The sequence below is a fragment of the Microplitis demolitor genome, chromosome 5 (genome assembly GCF_026212275.2).
Source record: "Microplitis demolitor isolate Queensland-Clemson2020A chromosome 5, iyMicDemo2.1a, whole genome shotgun sequence".
NCBI classification, from domain to species: Eukaryota; Metazoa; Arthropoda; class Insecta; order Hymenoptera; family Braconidae; genus Microplitis; species Microplitis demolitor.
In genome coordinates, this window is record NC_068549.1 from 15,539,848 (window position 1) to 15,563,541 (window position 23,694).

General features: G+C 31.0%; 1 protein-coding gene across 2 annotated transcripts in view; it reads left to right on the forward strand.

Annotated features, from left to right (window-relative positions):
• The window catches only part of LOC103580419 (synaptotagmin-5), a 99,640-nt gene that overhangs the window by 45,873 nt on the left and 30,073 nt on the right, over positions 1–23,694 (forward strand). The window contains exon 10 of one of the 2 annotated variants that reach the window (XM_008562154.3): positions 8,125–8,428. The exons of the other annotated variant lie outside the window; for it this stretch is intronic. Within the exon in view, the coding sequence (XP_008560376.1) occupies positions 8,125–8,325 (201 nt within the window). The 3' untranslated portion in view covers positions 8,326–8,428. Of the gene's footprint in view, positions 1–8,124; positions 8,429–23,694 lie in introns of those variants that run through there. 2 annotated transcript variants of the gene reach the window in all.

Sequence of the window (23,694 nt, forward strand, 5' to 3'; positions counted from 1 at the left end):
CATTGGTTTTGAAGTGAGATATATGATAAAATGGCGCCAGCAGAGGTGCCGGCAAGAGATTCACGTGCTGCCGTGTTCAGGCGTGAGATCACCATTGTACGAGCAGTGTGTGTGTGCTCTGGTTTGCTGTAAAAATAATTAATTGATAGCGCCATTTGGTATTAACTTGGATATAGAATCTAAAGAGAATATATTGATATTATTCAATTATTCAACCAATGGACACTGTACGAGTACTGCATTACAACGATACTTATAAGTACCTCTAAGTTAATTCATTGGCGTGTAATTGTATCCCTCGCTGGTGACCAATCACCTAACAATAAGTGTGAGTGCGATAGATTGTGGCCAGTGGCCGTGTTGTTTATAAGCACGAGATCAAGTGTGTAGTTGCCGATTCCAGCGAATAATAAATATCAGTTGACACTAAATGTAAGGTGTTGGATAAACGTATCATTTTGTGATTTATAACTATTATTTACAAGTAGTAATTATTATTTACGACGATTAATTATTATGAACGATTATTAATTATTGTTTGCGATTTGTAATTGATTATTTACGATTATTAATTATTAATTGCGATTTATACTTGGTCATTTACGAGTATCAATTATTATCTAAAATTATTATTTATTATTTATGATTATTAATTAATATTTACAAATAGTAATTATTGTTTAGTGATTTAGAATTCATCATCTACGATTATTAATTATTATTTACACGAATTACGATATATTATTTACAATTTTTGATTATTATTTTCCGATAAGTATTTTATTATTTGTGTTTAATAATTGATTAGATACAATTTAGAATTTATTATTTTTGATCAATAATTAATCAGATACGATATTGTTCAGTCACGAGCTTGATTAATTTGAATCAAGCTTCGTGCATTTCCGCTCGGTTCGGGAGTTGCCGAGCTCGCTACTGACTGAAGGTCAGAATAGTGCCGGGTCACTCGCTATTTGGGCCCGGCACATACAAATTCTAACTCAGGATCGTGTCAAGACGTCCTGAGAACTCACTACAAGCTGACCAATCACAAAATTCGTCTTATATTGGTCAGCCTATGAGAGAGCTCGCTATCAACTGCTACCTGTTGGCGGGCTTTTAAGCCAATAGGAAAATTCGTTACATGCAGCAAGGCTGCCACGTCGACACCAAGCTCCTCGACGACTCAACGACGCTACCAATTTTCATTCTACAACGTGCTTCGCTACTTGCAACCTCGTGCTTGAACCGCTTCAGCAAATAATTTGTGTGAAATTATAACTAAATCGCTACGCTAAATTATCCTCAATATTTAGACAGTATATCAAGGCTGCTATTTATTGAGAATAAATAAATTGTTCTTTCAACAATAATTAATTGTTAATTAATTATCATTGACTTAACCGCTACTGACCACGTGTCAATTTTATACGTGAATTATATCTTTGAGTTTGCATTCGCTATCGCGTATAAGTTATCTAGTCGCATTCGCTATTAATCATAATTCTCATAATTTTTAGGTGTAAATAAATCTATAATTTATTTTGTGATAAAATCTGAGTAATTTTTAATTGTTTAACTAACCTCGCCTAAACCAGATCCAATTAGTTTATTCGCTCATTTTACAGATATAAAGCTTATTATTTATGATCTATAATTATCCATTTGCGATTATCGATTAATTAGGTGCAATCGGGCGTTATTATTTACCAATGATGGTTTATTATACTTGATTGTTCATTCAGCTAATTACTAATTAATTATTTATAATTTATTGCTTATGATTTATGAGTTATACTTGATGATTTGGCGATTATAAATTATGTTATACATACTATAATTGATCCTTAACAAATTATATTTTGTCATCTAGTATATGTAAATATATCGGAATGATAATTAGTCACCAACCCGGTAATTATTTAGTTATTGGTTTAATATTCTGCAGTGTCTTTCTTGCTAACTTATTTCACTAACCTGGAACTGCTTTCTTGCCAATTTATTTATTTCATTTCTTTTCAATCACCATTTATATTTTCATGAGTATTATTGTTTGTGGAGGTGCACGAACTGGCGCTGAATTCGGTTTCTAACCCAGCCTGAGTCGAGCTGTGGATCCAGTGGAGGTTTTCAAACTCCAAGGGAAATTTTGGTTTTATTTTTGTGTCAATTGATTTCAGTGAACACCACCGGAGGGCCATAACGTCAATTTTAACTTGCCACACTCTGCTGTGAAAGGTTTAAAATAGTAAGGAACGTGATACATTCCATGTTTTTGTCGGAATTTATTATTTAAAATCTACCAGTTCAATGGACCCCTGGCGCGATGGCTGCTGAGCTCGTTTCAATTTTCTTTTACCGCTTTAATAATTTTAGATACATACCTTCAAGGGCCCCATAAGTCACCCTAAAATATTCCCTTTTTTTCTAGTCTTTTCGCTTCTAGTGGAGGGTAGTCGTCACTTCCTGTCCGCCGGCAGTGCTCCTCAGAGTAATACCTGTACCTAGGGTCACGGAATGGGATGGCTCCTCCCGAGGGTTGGTTTACGGTTGGAAGGCTGATAGCAGTTAATCCCCAGCAATCGGTGATTCCTGTCCAGTAGGCTGGAGATTAACCGAGATTTTTCTAAGGATTTTGTGGTTTCATTTTTTTTTTATTTCACGGTTGTAGTGCAGTGGTGCTATGGTGAGCAGGTACTTTTTCAAGAGTTACAGACGTCGTGCAGCGATGATGCAACTATCGGTAAACTTTTTTTTCTCGACACAGTACTGTCTCATAAGGCCCAAAATATTTTTTCACAGTTGTTGGGAATTTTTATTTTTGAACTTCAAGCTACTGATAGTTGGTAAGACTCAAAAGAGAAAATTTAATTTCTCATTATCTGAAGGCTACACATGTTTTTTTTGCCCGCATGAAAATATCATACATGGTAAACATTAGGGTGATTAAAAAAATAACAAATTTTTTTTTCTCGCAAACAGGCCCAAAAGTTTCTTTTAGCTAATAAAAGACGCCTGTGAAAATTAGAGCTCTTAATATAAACATTAAGAGGTTCAGCATTGCAATTTTCTATTTTCCTTAAGAATAACATGGAAAAATTTTTTTTTGCGTCTTCTGATTTTTATAAGCAGCGAACGATGCGTCATAGGAATAATTAGCAGACATATTTTTGTAGGTGATTGAATGTTCTACAAAAAAACCTCCTATCATTTTTTGATAAATCTATTTGTTCAAAAGTTATTTGAGGTTGAAGTCGAATTCATACTAAATTTTGAGATCTTTTTACTTTTCCGGCGAAACTATCAGTTCATTACAAAATATCATGGGAGTTATTCTAGTATAGTTTTTCAAACTCTGCATTGTTTTCTAGTTATTTTTATTCTAATGTCAAGCTCTTAAAATCGATCAGAAGACTATTTTTTTATGAGCTTGACATTAAAATGAAAATAACTAGAAAACAATGCGGAATTCAAAAAAAACTCTACTAATAAGTCTGATAGTTTCGCCGGAAAAGTAAAAAGATCTCAAAATTTAATATGAATTCGACTTTAACTTCTAATAACTTTTGAACAAATAGATTTATCAAAAAATGATACAAGACTTCTTTTGTAGAACATTCAATTACCTACAAAATATGCCTGCCAATCATTCCAATGATGAATCATTCGCTGTTTATAAAAATCAGAAGACGCAAAAAAAATTTTTTCCATGTTATTTTTATGGAAAATAGAAAAGTGCAATGCGGAACCTCTTAATGTTTATATTAAGAGCTCTAATTTTCACAGGCGTCATTTTTTATCTAAAAGAAACTTTTAAACCTGTTTACGAGAAAAAAAAAAAATTTGTTATTTTTTGAATCACCTTAGTAAACATATATTAAAAAATGTATGTTACAGATATAAATATATATATGGAAATACGTGCAATCTTATAAATAACTATATTCAGATTTTGGCCGATATCCACAATGTCAAATACGCAATGATTTATCATTGTCAAAAAAAATTCCTCAATTTTTTTTTTAGCGTCGGTTTATGTGTAAGAAGCGTAAATTCGACCGAGCAACCTCCAGGTGGTACGCTTTGGGTAACGCTAATGCCGATGGTAAAAAAAAATTAAGGAATTTTTTTTGACAATCATAAATCATTGCAGATACAACAAAAAAAAAATTAAAAAAAAAAAAAGAAATTTTTTTCAAAATTTTTTTTTTTTCAATTTTTTACGATAATCAATCTTTTTGACAGAAGAAATCAAGATTATTGTTAAAAAAAACGTTTTAAAATCAAAAAAATAAACAAAAATCGAGAAACTACCAATTATGGTGATTTTTGGCAAAGTCGATAAATTTAAAGCTTCGGGACACTAAGAAAGAAAAATCGCAGCGCTTTGAAATTTTTAGGGTCTTTTCAGGACACTTTGAAATAAAAAAAAACGGCGATATCCTTTGTTCATCCGTTATATCCAAAGTAATAGCAAGATTTCCGAAGATCTTTAATTATGCGAATTTTTACCTGTTTTTTAATAAACATTATCGCTTAAAAACAAAAATTTTTCATCAAAAGCCATTAATTTTGTCTTGCAGAGAATGTTTTTCAGTTTTCAAAACACTATTTTTATTCTCTGTACGACCGATACGTCCGGAGTTATTAATTATCAAAGCCAATATGGACTTTTTTGCTTCAATCAATGATAACTCGGGGCCAAATCATCGTAGAGACTTTTCGAGGTCACCAAATTAAAGGACATAAAATTTTCTAGAAGAGTCATAAGGTCAGATTATTCAAAAAAATTTATTGAAGCCCATAGATTTGTTGATCTCGAGCAAAAACTTTGAAAATTATTTTTTTGTCGGTTTTCTTTAGATTACTCCGGAACCGTACGTGATAAAAAAAATTGACGTCCAGATCTGAAAACTAGAAACTTGAGGCTACAATTTGCTTTTTTTATTTTCACTCTACCATCATTTTTTACCGAGTTACAGCATGTTGAAATTCACCTAAAAATTTCAAATTTTTTTTTCTATCCCTTAATTTTTGGGACTAGTGTATATGTTTTTTCTTATATGACTTAATATATTTTCGTATAGTTTCCATATATTATTTATATATTTGAAAACTTATAAGTTTCAATGTATAAAAAAAAATTAATGTTATCTATGTATGGAAGCAAATAAGAACACATGTATAATTCATCAATACATGGTACGATATCTGTACTATGTATTTAACTTTATATATTTTTCGACATATAAAAACTTATAAGTCTTCTCATACATGTGACAATAAATAAAATTTATTTTTTTCTGTCTCCCTCTCTCTCTGATAAGATTCAAACATTGTGTTCAGAATATATACATAAGTGTGCTAGCTTACGAATTTACACATATATTTATCAATATACATGATACATATATGTGCTAAATTATAAGTTTACATGCATGATTATAAATATATGTATTACATATTGAGACAATGTGAATTGTCTTCGTCATCCTCAGCCTGGCGGTTCCCATTTTTCCCGTCTCGTAGCCATCTGAAACTACACGTCATAGTGCCGTGGTTACATGACTAATTTTCACGTCGACGTATGTCCGTAAGGGTGAAGTGGGGACACACTCCCGAGGCCAGTCCTACGCCCAAAATTATTAGTCAATCGGGCAATCTACTTGCATTCTTTATAAATCGGGCAATTAAATTGCGTTACCGTTTGTATTACTAGCGATTCTCTTGCGATCATTCTTTGCTGTTCCAGTTTACTAATTATTATAAATAAAGTTAGTTTAATCAAATATTACTGTACGTTACCGGCAATATACTAGCAACATAAAACTACACTGTGCCATGCGTCCATCTACATTATATCCAGTGCTTGCATCTTCTTGTAAGTAATTTTTATTATTATAATTAGAAATAAAAAAGGATAAAAAACTCAAGACTTCCAGTGATCATTGACCACGTTCCTGAAGAGGTTATTCCGACGGAAATCAGGACAGGTGCTCATTTATTAAATAAATAATTATATCAAGTGTTCATAAGTATAAAAGACTATATAATAATTAATTAATTATCAACATGCTCAATATTTTAATAACTTTAAAAGTAAATTCTCGCGCGGTAGCCTCTGCAATCATGCTACCACGTGCTCATAATATAAATTCAATAAAGTGTAATTTATTATAAACTCATTCCAAATAAATTCATTAAGTGATCATAATTATTATAAACTCAATAACCTAATTTATTCATGCATTGGTGCTATTTAAAATAGTAATTCAAGTGTTCAATAATAAACTTCGCTTGATAACCTCTGATTTCGTGTTACTTTTTATCATGACATTTTTTCAATCAAATCAGTGTTCAAATATACTCAAATTAATTATTTCAATTATTTACTCGAGCTTTATCTTACAATTGCATTTAATTAATTATGTATTCATGAGCTCAGACACATTGAAACTGTTAATCATTTACTTTATCTATTATCTGTTCATCCTATTCATATTCTATTCTACTGGTAAGTAATATATTAAATTAATATAAATTAAATTATTATAAATTTAATATATTAAATTATTAATAATATGACCATCGATAAGAAAGATTTATAATTTTATAAGCCGTGAGGTAAGTTGATAAGTTTTCACATACGTTGCCGTGTTTAGATGAATGCGGATCTTTGCTTTGCAAAAATCCTAGCCCATTGCTCTGTTCTAGTAGAATAAAAATTTGTTAGAATAGATAAACTTGCATATATAATTAATTATATTAAAACTTACTGTGTTATACATTGAGACAAATCGCTTTTCGTCTTCGCGATTTTTACCAGCAGCCACCAGAATTCGCGGGTTGAACCCTGGCTTAGGCTGGCCTCTAACAAATTTTATTTTACCTGAACAGAGCAGTGGGCTGGGGTTCTTGCAAAGCAAAGACTCGCACTTATTCAAACATGGCAGCTTATATTAAAAACTTACTAATTTACCTCACGGTTTAGTACTTATAAATTCTTTTTTTGTTTGATTGAATTATCAATTATAACTTAATTAATAATACTTTTTATTAAACTATTTATGAATCTTACCAATAAAGTAGGATATAAATAAAATGAATAGTGATAGATAGAGTAAAAGGAATTAATCAGAAAAATACAAGTTTATTGCCAATTATAATAAGATTCAAGAACTTACAATAAACGTTTTCGCCAAATACAATACAGTCCTGGTATATGTCGGATACAAGGCGGTTTCAGTACTCTGATTCTCTTATTAGTCGTGAAAATTATATCGTGTGGTGCGAGTATATCGCCAGTAACGCACAGTAATATTTAGTTGAACTAACTTTTATTTATAACAATTAACAACTAAACAATAAAATATAATCGCAAGCGAATTGCCGGTAATATATGAAAATCTTGCAAGTAAATTGCCTGAATTGATACAGAATAATTATTGCAAAGTGATAATAGAAATTACGTATCTACGCTACTTGATCCAGAATCGAAGTGATTGCTCGATAATTAAGGGCTTGGGACTCGCCTCTGAACTCTGATGCCACTTCATCCTTACGGACATGCGTTAACGTAAAAACTAGTCATGTGACCACGGCATTATGACGTACAATTTCAGACGGCAACGAGACGGAGAAAAAAGGGAACCGCAAGGCTGAGGACGACGAAAACATTTCTCATTGACTCAATATATAATGAGTTGTATATGTGGTATACGGCGTCCAGATAGGTATAGATATAAGAAAATAGATATCATTTTTTGCCACTTATATGGTCCCATATTTATTATATATTTTTTCATATTTATTTATCATGTACGGTATTTTCATGCAAATGACAATAAAAATTTGTTTTCGATATAGTTTAATTTTTTTGTTGCAAGATTTGAAGGATTATGTCTACGATGACGCAAGTTTCATTTATGTTTATGGGCGTCAACTACATTTAAAATACGTTATTACGGCCACCTACTTCTATAAAGTTTGAATTTATGTTTTCAGTATCTAAAACGTTCAATCTATGATTTAAATTTTAACTTGGGACGATCCATATTAATATACATTCATACAACTTTTTTTTCTAAGCAATAATTACTTTTATAAAAAAAAAACTTATTTCAGGTTATGGTTACAGTAATGGGTGGTAATAATCATCCCACCGACAATGAGGAATCAGCAGCTTCCATCAATAATACTAAGGATGTATTCATTGGAAAAGTTGTGCTAGGAAAAGGTGTTCGTGGAAGTATTGAAAGACTTCATTGGTTTTCTGTTCTTCACAATCCCCGAAAACTAGTAACTGAATGGCATACCCTTAAATGAATTATTTCCTTACTACAGTTATTATTTTGTAAGAGTGGAGACAATAAATTAAATAAAAAAATATCTAAAAATGAAATTTTATGAATCATTTGACGATCCTGTGCTGTAAGAACGTCTATAAAAGGTAAAATTAATCATTCAAAAATTTTTGAACAATAATATATTCAAAGTACTTATGTTAAAATAAAACTTAAGTTTTTTAACTTCTCGCTGAAAAAATTGAAAATTTTCAAAAATTCGGGAAGTTATTGATTTGGGTCCGATTTTCGAAAATCGAATTTCGAATTGATCTTGATGTTTGGAGGTTCTAGAAAACTATTCAGGCTAATTTCAAGATGATGTCCGAGTGTATATATGTATTGAGACAAATCGCTTTTTCTCTTTGCGATTTTTACCAGCAGCCATCAGAATTCACGGGTTGAACCCTGGCTTAGGCTGGCCTTTAACAAATTTTTATTTTACCGGGCGGAGCGATGGACTAAGGTTCTTGCAAAGCAAAGACGCGCACTTATTCAAACTCAGAAACATATACAAAACTCACTAACTTACCTCACGGCTTATTACTTATAAATTATTTTCTTATTGATGATTAAATTATCAATTCTTGCTTAATTAATAATACTTTTATTAGACTGTTTAAAGATCTTACCAGTGAAATAGGATATAAATAGGCTGAATAGTGATAGATAAAGTGAAGAATTAACAACTGCAATGATTGTTTATTGCCAATTATAATAATAAAAATTATTTACAATAATACGTAGTATTAATTTACAATAATAATATGGATCGGCTGCTCTTTGGCGGCAACGACTCCAGCGAAGTTGAGTGGGCGCGCGGCACAATTTTAACTTACACTTAACATTATTATTTATAATAATACGCAATATTTAATACAAATTTTAGTAAAAGAAAGGTTTACTCAATTAAATCTTAGCTATACTTTTAATTACAAGAAATGAAATAGCAAGTAAATCGCTTCCTTGCTTAAAAAATCCGATAGATTCTCATAAAAAAATTTTTATGAGAATGAATCGGTAAAGTGTCCCATCGAAAAATGATAGTTCATATGAAAACCTATGAGAATATTCAAACCCAAGCATAATCCGATAGAAACTTACCAAATCCTTCAACTTATGTCTCATTCATTCTTATATAAAATTTGTTGTACATGTTCACATTTTTGTCAGAATGATTAGGAATGCGTCGTACTTATACATTTCGTAAAAGAATCAATTGGAAATATAGACGTCTTGTTTCTTCTTGTTGTAAAAGAATGAATGGAAAAATAGTTTTATTTTTTCACGTGAATTCGTAAGCGACATTCTTATGGGAATCTATGAGATAATAATTTGCAATGCGTCAATTTCTTATAAGATTCTATGGGTACAAGTTTATACCACTCTTACCGCTGTATAAGAATGAATGAGAAAATAGTTTTATTATTTTTACGTTAATTCGTAGGCGACATACTTATGGGGTTCTATGAGATAATAATAAAAAAATGAGAGAAATATCGTATATTTCTGTTTCCTAAGATAATTAAAAATTATTTGGAGTAATTTAAATTTTGAAACAATTTTCAGTTGAATTGAATAAGAAAACAAAATCATTTATTTCTTTGTTTAAAAAAATAATTTCATTACTAGTTGACAACTCATTTTAACCCACTGAGAGTTATACAGTGTAGACTCTGGTTATAAGTTACATCGGACGCTCTACTTACTCTCACGTCAATTTCATTTTTTTCTGTAAGTAAGAGTATAGACAAAAAAATAACTTTATAACCAGAGTCCACTGTATATTATTTTTCAACTTCGGTAAAGAAGAAATCTTTAATTATTTTCCAACATGTGATGGGACTCGAACTGACGACCCTCGATTGAAGCTCTGAAAACAGTTCAAGTCAAGTGCTTTAGCCCGCTCAGCCACCACATGCATTTGGAAATCAAAATTTAATCTTCTACTTAAAGCTATTCAGTACTCTATATGGCCAAGACTAAGCTTAAAAAAAATTATTTTTATTTATTATTGAAATTTTGATAATATGATGTTCTCTTTATTTTTTGTAATAGTTTTAAATTCATTTAATGCATTTTTTAAAAGAAAGTTACTCAATTGTTTCTTTTCTTTTTTCATAATCTTGAAAAATGTCAGTTTTAAACTTTATTAAATTGATTAAATTACAAGAAAAAACAGATAAAATTCGACTCGAATATTCCTAAAATGTTTTTCGAAAAAAAAAAAAAAACACATGGTTGTTTTTAGTATTTTTTTTATTATTTAAAAAAAAATATAGCATAAAAATTCATTTGTTTACAACAAATTGTTTGTTTAATAAATAAATGAAAAATTATTGAAAAATTATTTTTTTATAAAACAAGAGTAAATGATAAATTATGTTTTAAAAAAAAAATAGTTCATTAATATTAATACTAAGCAATAAAAAAAAATTGTTAATTAGCAAATGCGCTTTTTAGCAATAAAAAAAATTTTTTTTAAGGAACAATTTTTTTCTTAAAAATCATTATTTTCATCAAGCATCTTATTCCCAAAAAAAAAAAATTTTTTTAATCTTATTAACAATGCATTTGTTTACAATAATTATTTGAACGATGTAAGTAATAATTTTTTTAAACTTATTGTTAAGTAGCTTTTAACAATAAAAAAACAAAATAATCAAGAAATTAAATTCCTTGATTGCTTTATTTACATTTTTAATTTTTCAATTCCTTAGATCGTAAATAAAAAAGTGAAAAATCGAAATTTTTTAATTTTTCCAACGGCGATTTTTTCTAAACCCTTTCAAGAACAGCTCTACGAAGTGAACGAAATCCTGGATTCTTAGTTTAGAAATAATCAGGGTTTTTATATAAACTTTGAACGAGTAAAAATGAACTAAATAACAAAAGCATAGTAAATTGAACAATTGAGGTAAAAATTTTTTTTCGGTGGATTATTATTAATCCATGTCTTTAGAAAAAACCAAATTTTTTTTATTTCTTAATATTTATATTTAATCGGTTAAAATAATTTTTTTCGATTATGCTATTGATTCTATTAACGCGCGTGCATGCGCTGCTACCCGTTTTTAGTCCTATTTTCACCGCTAACTTAAAATTATAAATATTGTTGATACAGTTCGGGGAGGCAGGACTTTTTTTCGGAAATTTCCTGCTCTTTGAGGATCTTTTTACAGAGTTTGGATATCTCGAATAGTTGTTGAACTATTTGTAAAAAACCAAACCACCTTTTTTTTTTTTACTAAATTGTTAATAACTTACAATTTTTGCTAGGCCCAACTTTCCACTTTAATTTTTTTTTATAGATGCCATTTCGAATCAAATCAGACCTTACTCAAAATTTTCGGTGGTCTTGGAAAGATTTTCGTCAAAAAGGCACTTGTTGACTAGACTAATATGTTTATATGCGTAAATACCGTAATTTACATGAGACAATAAGTCATTGAACATACAAAATGGAATATGATGAATTTTATTATTTTCTCATAAAATTCAATTATTAATGACAGGATCATTTTCTCATGCGTTCTTATTAAAACAGAAATTCCGTAAATTTTATTATTTTCTGTTAGAATCCAATTGTGACTGATAAAAATATTTTCGGATACGTTCTCATACAAACGGGAAGTTTATAAATTTTATTATATTCTCATAGGATCTAATTATTAGTGACAGGATCATTTCCTCATACATTCTCATTAAAACAAAAATTTTGCTAATTTTATTACTTTCTCATAGATTCCAGTTGTAAGTGACAAGATCATTTCCTTATACATTCTTATCCAAATAGAAATTTTATCAATTTTATTATTTTCTCATAGAATCCCATCATTACTGACGGAATGATTTTCTCATACGTTCTCATTGAAACAAAAATTTCGCTAATTTTATTATTTTCTCATAGATTCCACTTTTTAGTGACTAAATCATTTCCTCATATATTCTCAACTGAATAGAAATTTTGTAAATTTTATTATTTTCTTATAGATCCCTATAAATCCCGTGAACATTTTATCCCATCTAACCTTATAAAAACTCATTTTTTATAAACATTTGTATTTTCTGATAGATTTTATAAAGAATCTCTTATCAGAATCTATGAGAAAATAATTTTTTTAAATACTTCCTTTACAATCTCATAAAATTCAGTTGGTTCTATGAGAAGAGGACTCCCGCTTCCCATAGAACTCATTGATTCTCATAAAATTCCGATGAGAATTTATAAGAACCTATCGGATCTTATGAGATTTTTTAAGCAGGGTTATGAATATTTAATTGAAATAGTAAGTAGTCGCTTATAGAAAAGAAGATATCTCAAAATTATTTAGCACGTGTGCGTTTTAGGATCCAAGATCGAAGTGATTGACCGATAAATTTGGGCGTAGGACTAGCCCCGGGACTCTGTCCCCACTGCACCCTTACGGGCGTCGACGTGAAAATTAGTCATGTGACCACGGCACTATGACTTGTATAGTTACAGACGGCAACAAGACGGGGAAAAATGGGAACCGCAAGGCTAAGGACGATGAAGACAATTCACATTGTCTCAGTATGTACGTACGTACGTACGTATATAAATATCTGAAACTTTAGATCGCATAAACTGATTTTGATCATTAATGTGGCATTTAACGCGGCTTGTTAATATCTAAAAGCTGTGAAAAAATTGAGCTTGATCAGGAGGGCTCGTTTAGAAATATTTAAAAAATAAATTTTTTTTCTCGCCTCCGGGCGGAAAGCGTCAACTTTCGTCTCGCTGTACAAAACAAAGCTGCCGCTTTCCGCCTCCGTCGAGGACAAAAATAGTAAACATCCGTAGGGAAGTAAATAAAAAAGCATCAGACCACATGTGATTGTTGGCCAAGGCGAAGCTGAGGAGATATTTCTTACTTTACTTCCCTAGGTATGTAATATACCATTTTTGGATCACTTGTAATGTGCTCGATGGATTGATTCCAAAATCGAATTAGCTTTGAAACTTTTTAAGCCACGTCGAATGCCACCCCAACTATCAAAATCGGTTTATTCGTTCGAGAGAAACTGTTGACGAAAGAATTACAAATATTTTTTTTAGAATTTTTGAAATTTCTCAAAAATGACTAACTTCATCAATTCCAAAATCTAATCAGCTCTAGAACTCAATAAAACGCGTTGATTGCTACCTTAACTGTCTTGATCAGTAAATTGGTTGGAGAAATATCACTGAAGGAGAATGGTAAACAAACGTTTTGTTTTCTTCAATAACAACGGCATACAAAAGTATTTTCGAGCTCGAAAAGCTTGAAAATGTATTCATAACAATTTTTTCGAGCTCATGGAGCTTGAAAACAGCGGGAAGTTTTGGGGCTGGCCCACATAGTCAACCGATGGACCGATTTTTTGTATTAAAATCTTACCAGTAGTATGGTGCAACTATAGCGCCCCCCCCCCCCGCACAAAACGGTGGTCGAACCAAAACGTCTTGCAACCGTCGAATGCAATAGACTAAGTGTGGGTATATATTAGGGTGCTCCATTTGAAACTAACGTTTTTTTTTTTTAGCGGACACAAGAAAATTTTGTTATTTACATTGAAAGAAAAATTTCCTGTAAATTTTAACTTGTAATTTTAATTTTAAGCACTTTCTTTGGAGCATTAAGTTTTTCCCATTTATAAAGCATGTAAATGGAATAACTTTTTTTTTAAATTACTATATCTTAGCCCGGTTTTGAGCTATCGTTTTGAAACCAGTTCTTATTTGTAGAGTAATTGTTGCTTTTTAAAAGTGTATGAATTGGTTTTGGTAAAACTCGATCCATGTCAATTGTATCAGCTCCGAAAGTCAATTTTTCACTGTTTTCATTTAGTTTCAAAAAATATTCGTGGCACCAATATTTTAGGAAATTTTGTCCTCTACAAAATTGCTAATGACACTTATATTGTTAAAGTGTACTTTCCATGAGACAGACCTAGCTCATTGAAAAATTCGATTTTCCCATTTAAATAACACGGGAAAATTTTTTTTTTTTTAACTTTGAGTATTTGCAACTCGTTAACAAATCAAAAGATCAAATAGACTGATATATATTTTTGTAGCAAATTGAACGCTCTACAACAAAGGTCTCTTATCATTGTTTTATAAATCCACTTGCTCAAAAGTTATTAGAGCTTGAAGAAAAGTTAGAGATCTTATTACTTTTCCGGCGAAACTATGAGACTTATCACAAAATGTTGTAGGGTCTTTCTTGTTGACAATTTTATTTTCTATAAATTATTGTCAGTAAAGTTTTTTTAAATTTCGCATTGTTTTCTCGTTATTTTCATTTCAATGTCAAACTCTTGAAATCGATCAGAACCGCTTTTTTGAGAGCTTGAAATTAAAATGAAAATCACTAGAAAACGATGCAGAATTTGAAAAAACTTTACTAATAATAACTTGTAAAGAATAAATTTGTCAACAAAAAAGGTATAGTAAAATTGTGTGATAAGTCAGATAGTTTCGTCGAAAAAGTAAAAAGATCTCTAACTTTACTTCGAGCTCTAACAACTTTTGAACAGAAGGATTTATCAAGAAATGATAAGAGACCTTTTTTGTGGAGCGTTAAATTTCCTAAATAAATATGTATTAGTCTTTTATGTATTAGTCTTTTATGTATTATTCTATTTGACCTTTTGATTTAATAACGAGTTAAAAATACTTGAAGTTAAAAAAAAATTTTTCCCCGTGCTATTTAAACGGGAAAATAGATTTTTCAATGAGCTAAGTCCGTAATCGACATTAAATTTTTTTTCTTGTGCGAAAAATTTTTTTTTTTGTGTTGAACTATGAGTTTTCCCACATGCACTTAAGAAAAAAAAGGTTGCTCCGAAACGAAGCACCCTAATATATATATCTAATATATAAAATTCTCATGTCACGGTGTTCGTAGTTAAACTCCTCCGTAACGGCTTGACCGATTCTCATGAAATTTTGCGTGCATATTGGGTACGTCTGAGAATCGGACAACATCTATTTTTCATCCTCCTAAATGTTAAGGGTAGTCGACCCCTAAATTATTTTTTTTATTTTTAGATAAATTGTTTTTTTTTTATTTTTTTATGATACACCCAGATAGGAAAGTACGACGGGCCCAGGCTTGGCTCAGGCTTGGTTCAACTATGTTGAACTCTGGACCAAGCTTGTAAGCCAGCCTTGTTCCAGCCTTGGTAGAAGTCTGGAATGATAACTGGGTGCCAAGCCTGGTTGCCAGACTTGGCCCATGCATCGAAAAAACACATAAATTCAATTAAAAAAAAAAATTTATTATTATTAAAGTACTAGAGTTTGTGATCATTAACGTTTAAACTATTTAAGTGAAGTAAATAACGTGAAAAAAACTCGGTGAAAATTCTGCTGGGCTCTGGGCGCGAACTGCCGTCCTTCTGATTGCTCGGTTTGAACGCTGGCTACTGGACGAACCTACTAACGTTCAATTGAAACTTTTATATGTTCTACTTGTTCATTTTACTACAACCACTCGGTTTTATGAAATATAAAGAGCAATTTAATTTATATTTTCGATTAAGAAAGAAAAAAATAATTTCGTATTATTTATATTATAATTACATAATTTTTTAAAATAAAATTTATTAAATTTAATTGATTATTTATCAAGAACCCAGCTTAATTATCTTACTCTACCACCATAATTCCCAAGTTAGGGTGACTCTCGGCTTGGCCAAGGCTAGGTTATCTAGTGTTGGCCGATGTTAGGGTAACCATCCAACGGCCGAGGCTAGGTTATTCAATCTTGGCCCATGTTAGGGTGACTCTAGGGTTGGCCAAAGCTAGGGTATTCAGTCTTGGCCCAAGCCTGGGTAATCATTGGAATGGCCAATACTAATTAACCAGTTATGGCCCAGGCATGGGACAGTATAGGTTTGCCAAGACGGGCTTCCCAATAATGTCCCAGGCATGGCCCCGTCGTTCAACTCGGGGGCTTCCTGTATGGGTAGAAGTTATTCATAGCTGGGTCCTAGCTAGGGTCTACCGTGGAAACCCAGAGCTCGGTGAACTAGTTCTGGTTCAAGCTTGGGCCAATATTGAAGAGCTAGAGCAGGGTTACCCATGACTGGGTCTCGTTTGGGGCCAACAGCGGAAAGCCAGCGCTAGGTTGCCCATAACTGGGCCTTAGCTAGCACCGACACTAGGAAGCCAGAGCTGGGCTTACTAGTTCTGGTTTAATCTCGGGCCAAGGATGGAAAGCCAGCGCTAGGTTGCCCACGACTGGACCTAAGCTAGGGCCGACATTGGGAAGCCAGAGCTAGGTTGCCCAGTCCTGGGCCTTAGCTAGGGCTGACACCGGGGAGCCAGAGCTGGGTTACCCAGTCCTGGTCCATGCTTAGCCCCGTTGTCAGAGATTGTAAGTTCCTACACGGGCAGCATTAAAAAATACATACAACCCTAAATTTTCAATCCTCTACTATTAACCCCTATTTTTCCATCGCGATTTTTATTTTTTTTTTTTATTTTTGATAATTTCCTTTAATTATGATTTTTGGTCTTTTGATTTTCCGCCTTCGCCGGTTGATAACTGATCAGCTATCAATCGATTAGTTATCTATGTAAATAAAAATGAATTGCTGTTTGTTAGTCTCGCTAGAACTCGAGATCGGCTGAACCGATTTGGCTAATTTTGGTCTTGAATTATTTGTGGACGTCCAAAAAAGGTTTGAAAGGTGAATAAATAAGAGTTTAGTATAGTGCCGGAAAGTTCAACAGGTAGAGCACTCGGCGCGATCCCGACATGGTCTGGGCACAATTCCCAGTTCGGGCTACCTATATTTTTCTCTAAATCTATAAATTGTCTTATTGAGAAGGTTTGCATGTTTAGGTTTCCACTAAACTGAATTGGTTTTTTATAGTGGAAACCAATTTAATATAGTGGAAACTCAAACATGCAAACCTTCTCAATAAGACAATTTATAGATAAATTGAGAAAAATATAGGGGGCTTTCCGCGCCAAATCGGACACCATTTAGCTTTTTCACTTTGGATTTTTTTGTAATTTTTTTAACTTTTAGTAAAGGTTGAAAGAGCTGCAGAAATGCCAAAAATATACTATAAATATGCTGTATAATTACGGTTCTAATGCTGTAAAAATACCGTATTTTTTCTGATTTATTGCCGTAAATATTCTGAATTTATTTCATAAATTTTTGGCAATAATACGGCAAAAAAACTGGCCAAAATAACTCGAGTGATACCATATTTATGCGATATTTATACCGTACAATTCCGGTATTATTTCGGTATTTCCAAAACCGTGAGGGTAGGTTTCCACTATATAAAATTGGTGTATTATCGTACCATGGACGGGGTAGCTCTATAAGTTATAGATCAAATTAAAAGAAATATAATACAGTGCCAGATATTTCAGCTGGTAGAGCACTCGGCGCGATATCGACATAATCTGGGTTCGATTCCCAATTCGGGCTATCTATGAGGCGTTCCACGCCAAATCAGACACTGTTTAGCTTTTAAACCTCGGATTTTTTTTGTAACTTTCTTAACTTTTAGCAAAGGTTAAAATAGGCCTTCATGATTTTTTTCTAATTTTTTCCTCTGATCGTTTTCGAAATATCGAATTTTAAAAAAGGAAGAGATTTTTCTTTTAAATGCCTGTAACTTTGCGAAAAGTGGTTTAAACAAAATTTTCAAAGAGTCAAAAAATGTTTGTCTTTAGTTATCTTCTCGATAAAAAATATCAAAAACACTTTTAGAACCACGCTTTTATTGAAATTTCAACTTTTAAGAATAAATGGTCGATTTACAAAAAACACGTACTAATCGATTTTCCTTATAATTTTTCACAGCAAACTGTCACCTAATCTACAACTTTTCGAGCTATGCTCATAACGGGACAACGATGGGATCTATTTTCTATTAATTTTTTAAATTTCATATTCTAGTTTTTTTTTAAGAAAAATGTCTTAAAATAATAGCATGCTCAGGATATACTGTTAATAATTATCCGATACACAACTATCATCAAAATTTTCTAATTTTCTTCCACAGAAAAATTATTACTAATTAATTAATAAATAATATTTTAATTAATAGTAATAATAATAATGAATTAATTAATAATAATTTTTCTAAGGAAATAAAATTCGAAAATTTTTATGATAGTTGTGTGTCGGATAATTATTAACAGTATATCCTGAGCATGCTATTATTTTTAGACATTTTTCTTAAAAAAAAAAACTGGAATATGAAATTTAAAAAATTAAAAAAAAATAGATCCCATCGTTGTCCCGTTATGAGCATAGCTCGAAAAGTTGTAGATTAGGTGACAGTTTGCTGTGAAAAATTATAAGGAAAATCGATTAGTACGTGTTTTTTGTAAATCGACCATTTATTCTTAAAAGTTGAAATTTCAATAAAAGCGTGGTTCTAAAAGTGTTTTTGATATTTTTTATCGAGAAGATAACTAAAGACAAACATTTTTTGACTCTTTGAAAATTTTGTTTAAACCACTTTTCGCAAAGTTACAGGCATTTAAAAGAAAAATCTCTTCCTTTTTTAAAATTCGATATTTCGAAAACGATCAGAGGAAAAAATTAGAAAAAAATCATGAAGGCCTATTTTAACCTTTGCTAAAAGTTAAGAAAGTTACAAAAAAAATCCGAGGTTTAAAAGCTAAACAGTGTCTGATTTGGCGTGGAACGCCTCATAGATAGCCCGAATTGGGAATCGAACCCAGATTATGTCGATATCGCGCCGAGTGCTCTACCAGCTGAAATATCTGGCACTGTATTATATTTCTTTTAATTTGATCTATAACTTATAGAGCTACCCCGTCCATGGTACGATAATACACCAATTTTATATAGTGGAAACCTACCCTCACGGTTTTGGAAATACCGAAATAATACCGGAATTGTACGGTATAAATATCGCATAAATATGGTATCACTCGAGTTATTTTGGCCAGTTTTTTTGCCGTATTATTGCCAAAAATTTATGAAATAAATTCAGAATATTTACGGCAATAAATCAGAAAAAATACGGTATTTTTACAGCATTAGAACCGTAATTATACAGCATATTTATAGTATATTTTTGGCATTTCTGCAGCATCTAACCGTTCTACCCAGAAAAAAATTTATATATAATCGTATAAAATTTTATGTAGTTATATCTAATTTTATATAATTATATATAACCTTATAAAATTATATGCAATAACTGTCATGAGAAAAAAAAAAACCGTCTACTCGTGGACTCGATCCCGAGACCTAATTATTCATATTCTGATCTGGTAGCCATTATGCCAAATCACTTACTTGAAAGATGTTACTAATTGTATTCAAATGGATACAAACGAACTTTAAAAAATTGAAAACATCAATTTTCACAGATAGTTATTTTCACTTACATTTTTTTGTTTGAGTAAGAATTGTGTGAACCAATAAAATAAAATAAAAAATATTACATTTTGCACATTTTCGATGATGTTAAATGCAGAAGCGAACAAAAAATAAAATCGTATTTTTTACAATTTTCTATTTCATCAGCGTAAATCTGGCAAAATTGCAGGATACTGACAGTATTATTATCACAAAAACAACGATTTCATTATTGTAACATTATCGTATAATAGTTTTTATACAGCATTTTATTGGTAAAAGTTCGGCATTTTTACAGTTTTTTTACAGCATTTTTTTGGTAAAAGTTCGGTATTGTTATAGTTTTTTCGCAGCATTTTTTCAGTAAAAGTTCAGCATTTTTATAGTAATATTACTGTAGTAATCTGGTAACTCTACAGCATAAGTACAGAAAGTATATGGCATAACTACAGGAAAAAAACTGGCCAATATAACCATATTAATACCAAATTATTACGGTAAATTTACGGCATGTGCATAAATGCCGAAAATATACGGCATTTTTACGGCATTCTCAAAACCACGAGGGTAAGCAGAGTTGATTTTTTTTATTTTGCTCTACAATCGATTAAGGCAGTACGAAGTCTGCCGGGTCAGCTAGTAATCTTATATATACTTAAATCTTATTATATATAGGCTTATATATGATTATATCTAGCCTTTATCAGCCAGGTCTGATCAGATTTAATTATATATTGGTTCATATATGATTATATATAATTGTATATGATCTTATGTATATTCATATATAACGTTCGCTTCTATGTCACACGTCCCACGGCGGAGTGTAGTTGGTGCTCAATAGCCGTTATGGTCCTCTGTTGGTGAAAAACTGAAAATAAAAACAAAAACAAACCAAAAGTCCCACCTGGAGATATCCCGAATCTCCCTGGACACGCAGCTCTGCTCAGGCTGCGTTACAAATCCTAGTTGGACGCTAGTTCGTGTGCCCCACGAACAAATTCAAAATAAAATACAACGGAGAAAATGAAAATGAAAATAAAAATAAATAACAGGGTAGCAGTTTCAGATTTTAGGAAAAAGAAAGCAATAAAAAGATAGCAGTAATTTTAATAAATAAAATCTAAATAACTACTGGGTTGATGACCATTTGGTTCAAATATATTTTAAATAAGAAATTAAATAATCAGTGGTATCGCATAACCAAATGAACAATATCAACGATAAAATAATAAATCACTTACAAAATAATACGGGTATGCGTATACAAATACAAAAATAATAATAATGAATAGACAATAAATATCTTAAACGTAAAATAAGTTACCGCATGTAAATAATGATATCACCCGCACGTGATCTTCGAATAAATAATAACAATGTAATATCAAATAATTTTTAAATACGTTAGCTAAATAATTCTTGCAAACATAAACCAATTGTGAATATTACGCGGTATTCACAAAATAATAATCGCATATAATAATAATTCACTAATTCATAATTAAGCATTGAAAACCTAGTCGCATATAACTTGTGATAACAATGAAATAATAATTAATGTGTATACATAATAATAAAAAAAAAAAAACCGAATATTTATCACAATCAATGTTTGGTAATGATAACATAATAGTGAATATTTTCACTTATTGTATTAGTAGTTACTGGGCACAATATAATCACGCATTCCATCATAAGGTAAATGTCCCAATATCGGAACGACGAAGGGTATATGACTGATTTTTATCGTTTTAAAAATATTCAAATAAATTATAAACCAAAATAATTTCTTACATCATATAGAATAGACATTTACTAATTCAAAAATAATCAAATTAGTTCATTTTACTTAAATTTAATATAAAAAAAAATTTTTTTTCTATGACACCCAAAAGACCCAATACCGGAACGCTGAAATAGCCTTGTCCCAATACGGTAATTCGGTTGTCCTAATACCGGAAAAGTAAATAAAATAAGTTATTTTTTGCATTTATTCATGGTGAAAATATTAATGATTATTAAATAATATTAATGTAAAACGAGTATGAATGTAGCAGTTATCAGAGAACTTTAAAATTATAAATAAATAAGATAAATAATTAAAAAAATAATATTTACACAAAAGCACTATTAATTTCAAAATTTTTTGAATTTGCATTTTTTAAAATTTTATATTATTAATTATTTACTCGATTTATTAATAATTTAAAATTTGTCTGATGTCTGCTATATCACACCCATAATGTAAAATGTATTTAAAATTTTTAAATGATTGAATATTCAATGAAAATAAATATTTTGAACTAAAGAATAGAAACAAAATAAATCATTTGAGGTTATACTAGAAAAATAATAAAAAAAAAAAAAAAAACTAAAAATAAAAATTTATTTTTTATGATTTAAATTAGAGTTTATTTATACTTAATCTATTTTTTATAACAGTCATACATACTGCATTAAATATTAGGGCTCCAGTAATAATTAATATTGTACTTGATTTAGCCAGTCAATGAAACTCACCGTAAATGTCTATCGATAACATTAATATGATTGGCTGTTCCGGTACTGGGCACGGGTTCATTTTAGTGTACCAATAGACGAACAGTCAAATTAATATAATAATACTATTTTTTTCATATTTTTAATATGTTTTCTTGAATTTTATGTCATTCAAGATGCATATACAAAAAAAAGATTATTGAAAAGTAACTCTATGCATTTTCTATAAGCTTAAGACCATTAACTGATTTCTTAGCAAAACCATTAAGAGATATGAAAAAGTCATGAATCCGAGACTAATGCTCTAATTAACATTTTTTTTTTTCATATTTTAAATATTTTCTAAAATCTATTTTATATATTATTTTTTAACTTAAAGATTGAGGTTTCAAATAAAGAAAGTTTTATTTAGTTTCATCGCGTACGAGTTGAAATATAATATAATGATTATCAAATCGATCCGGTATTGGGTCTTGTTCCGGTATTGGGACATTTACCTTATGCTTATGTAAAATATTAATACCCAGAATTTACTATCTCACTCTCACTCATATGAGATTACAAATGATCACCAACTCGGGAACCAAATTACACGCCAATGTATTAGCCAAAAAGTACCAACAGTTTACGTAATTATTCAACTCCTTTGGTTGCACGATAATACAGTAACTGTATTTTCCTTTATGCGTTATACCATAATACTCAAATAATGCCACTGGATTTATATTATTTCCTCAAAATGCCAAATGGCGTCAAAAGTATACTTATTAATGCAACAGAAGCACACACGCTACTCTTACAGAGACTATCCCACGTCTGACCATAGCAGCACGTGAATCTCATGCCGGCACCTAGGCCGACGCCATTTTGTCGTATATCTCACTTCGACCAATGGAGATATACAACTGTCGCATGTTATTTCTATACAGTACCACCAACATAATACATAACTTGGGCCGTGTAATTTATCCAGTTCCCGACGTCAAAAGACTAATTGTATTTTTCTTAATTACCTTCGCAGTTTTGAATCACGGTGAAAACACTGAGGTTTACATGATGGAAACACCCGAGAATCCACGGTGTTTACACGGTATTTTCACCGTGTTTATTCCGTGTATTTGTTCCATTCTCACACCGGGTATTCACCGTGTTGACACGAGGTATCCACTGGGTTTTCACGGTGTGACTTTGTTGACTACACACTATACCCACCGTGTTTACACGAGGTATCCACCGTGTTTTCACAGTGTATTTGCCGTGTTTTCGCGGTGTGTCTACGGTAACTACAAACTGCATCCATCGTGTTTACACGGAGTATTCACCGTGTAAACACGGTATGCCCACAGTGGCTACACACTACATCTGCCGTGTTTTAAATTGTATTGAAATCAAAAAAGTTACACTTTGCATAAAACTTAGAGAATTTAAGGAATCGAAAGTAATAAATTAACAAGCGATTTTTCAATTTTTGTTC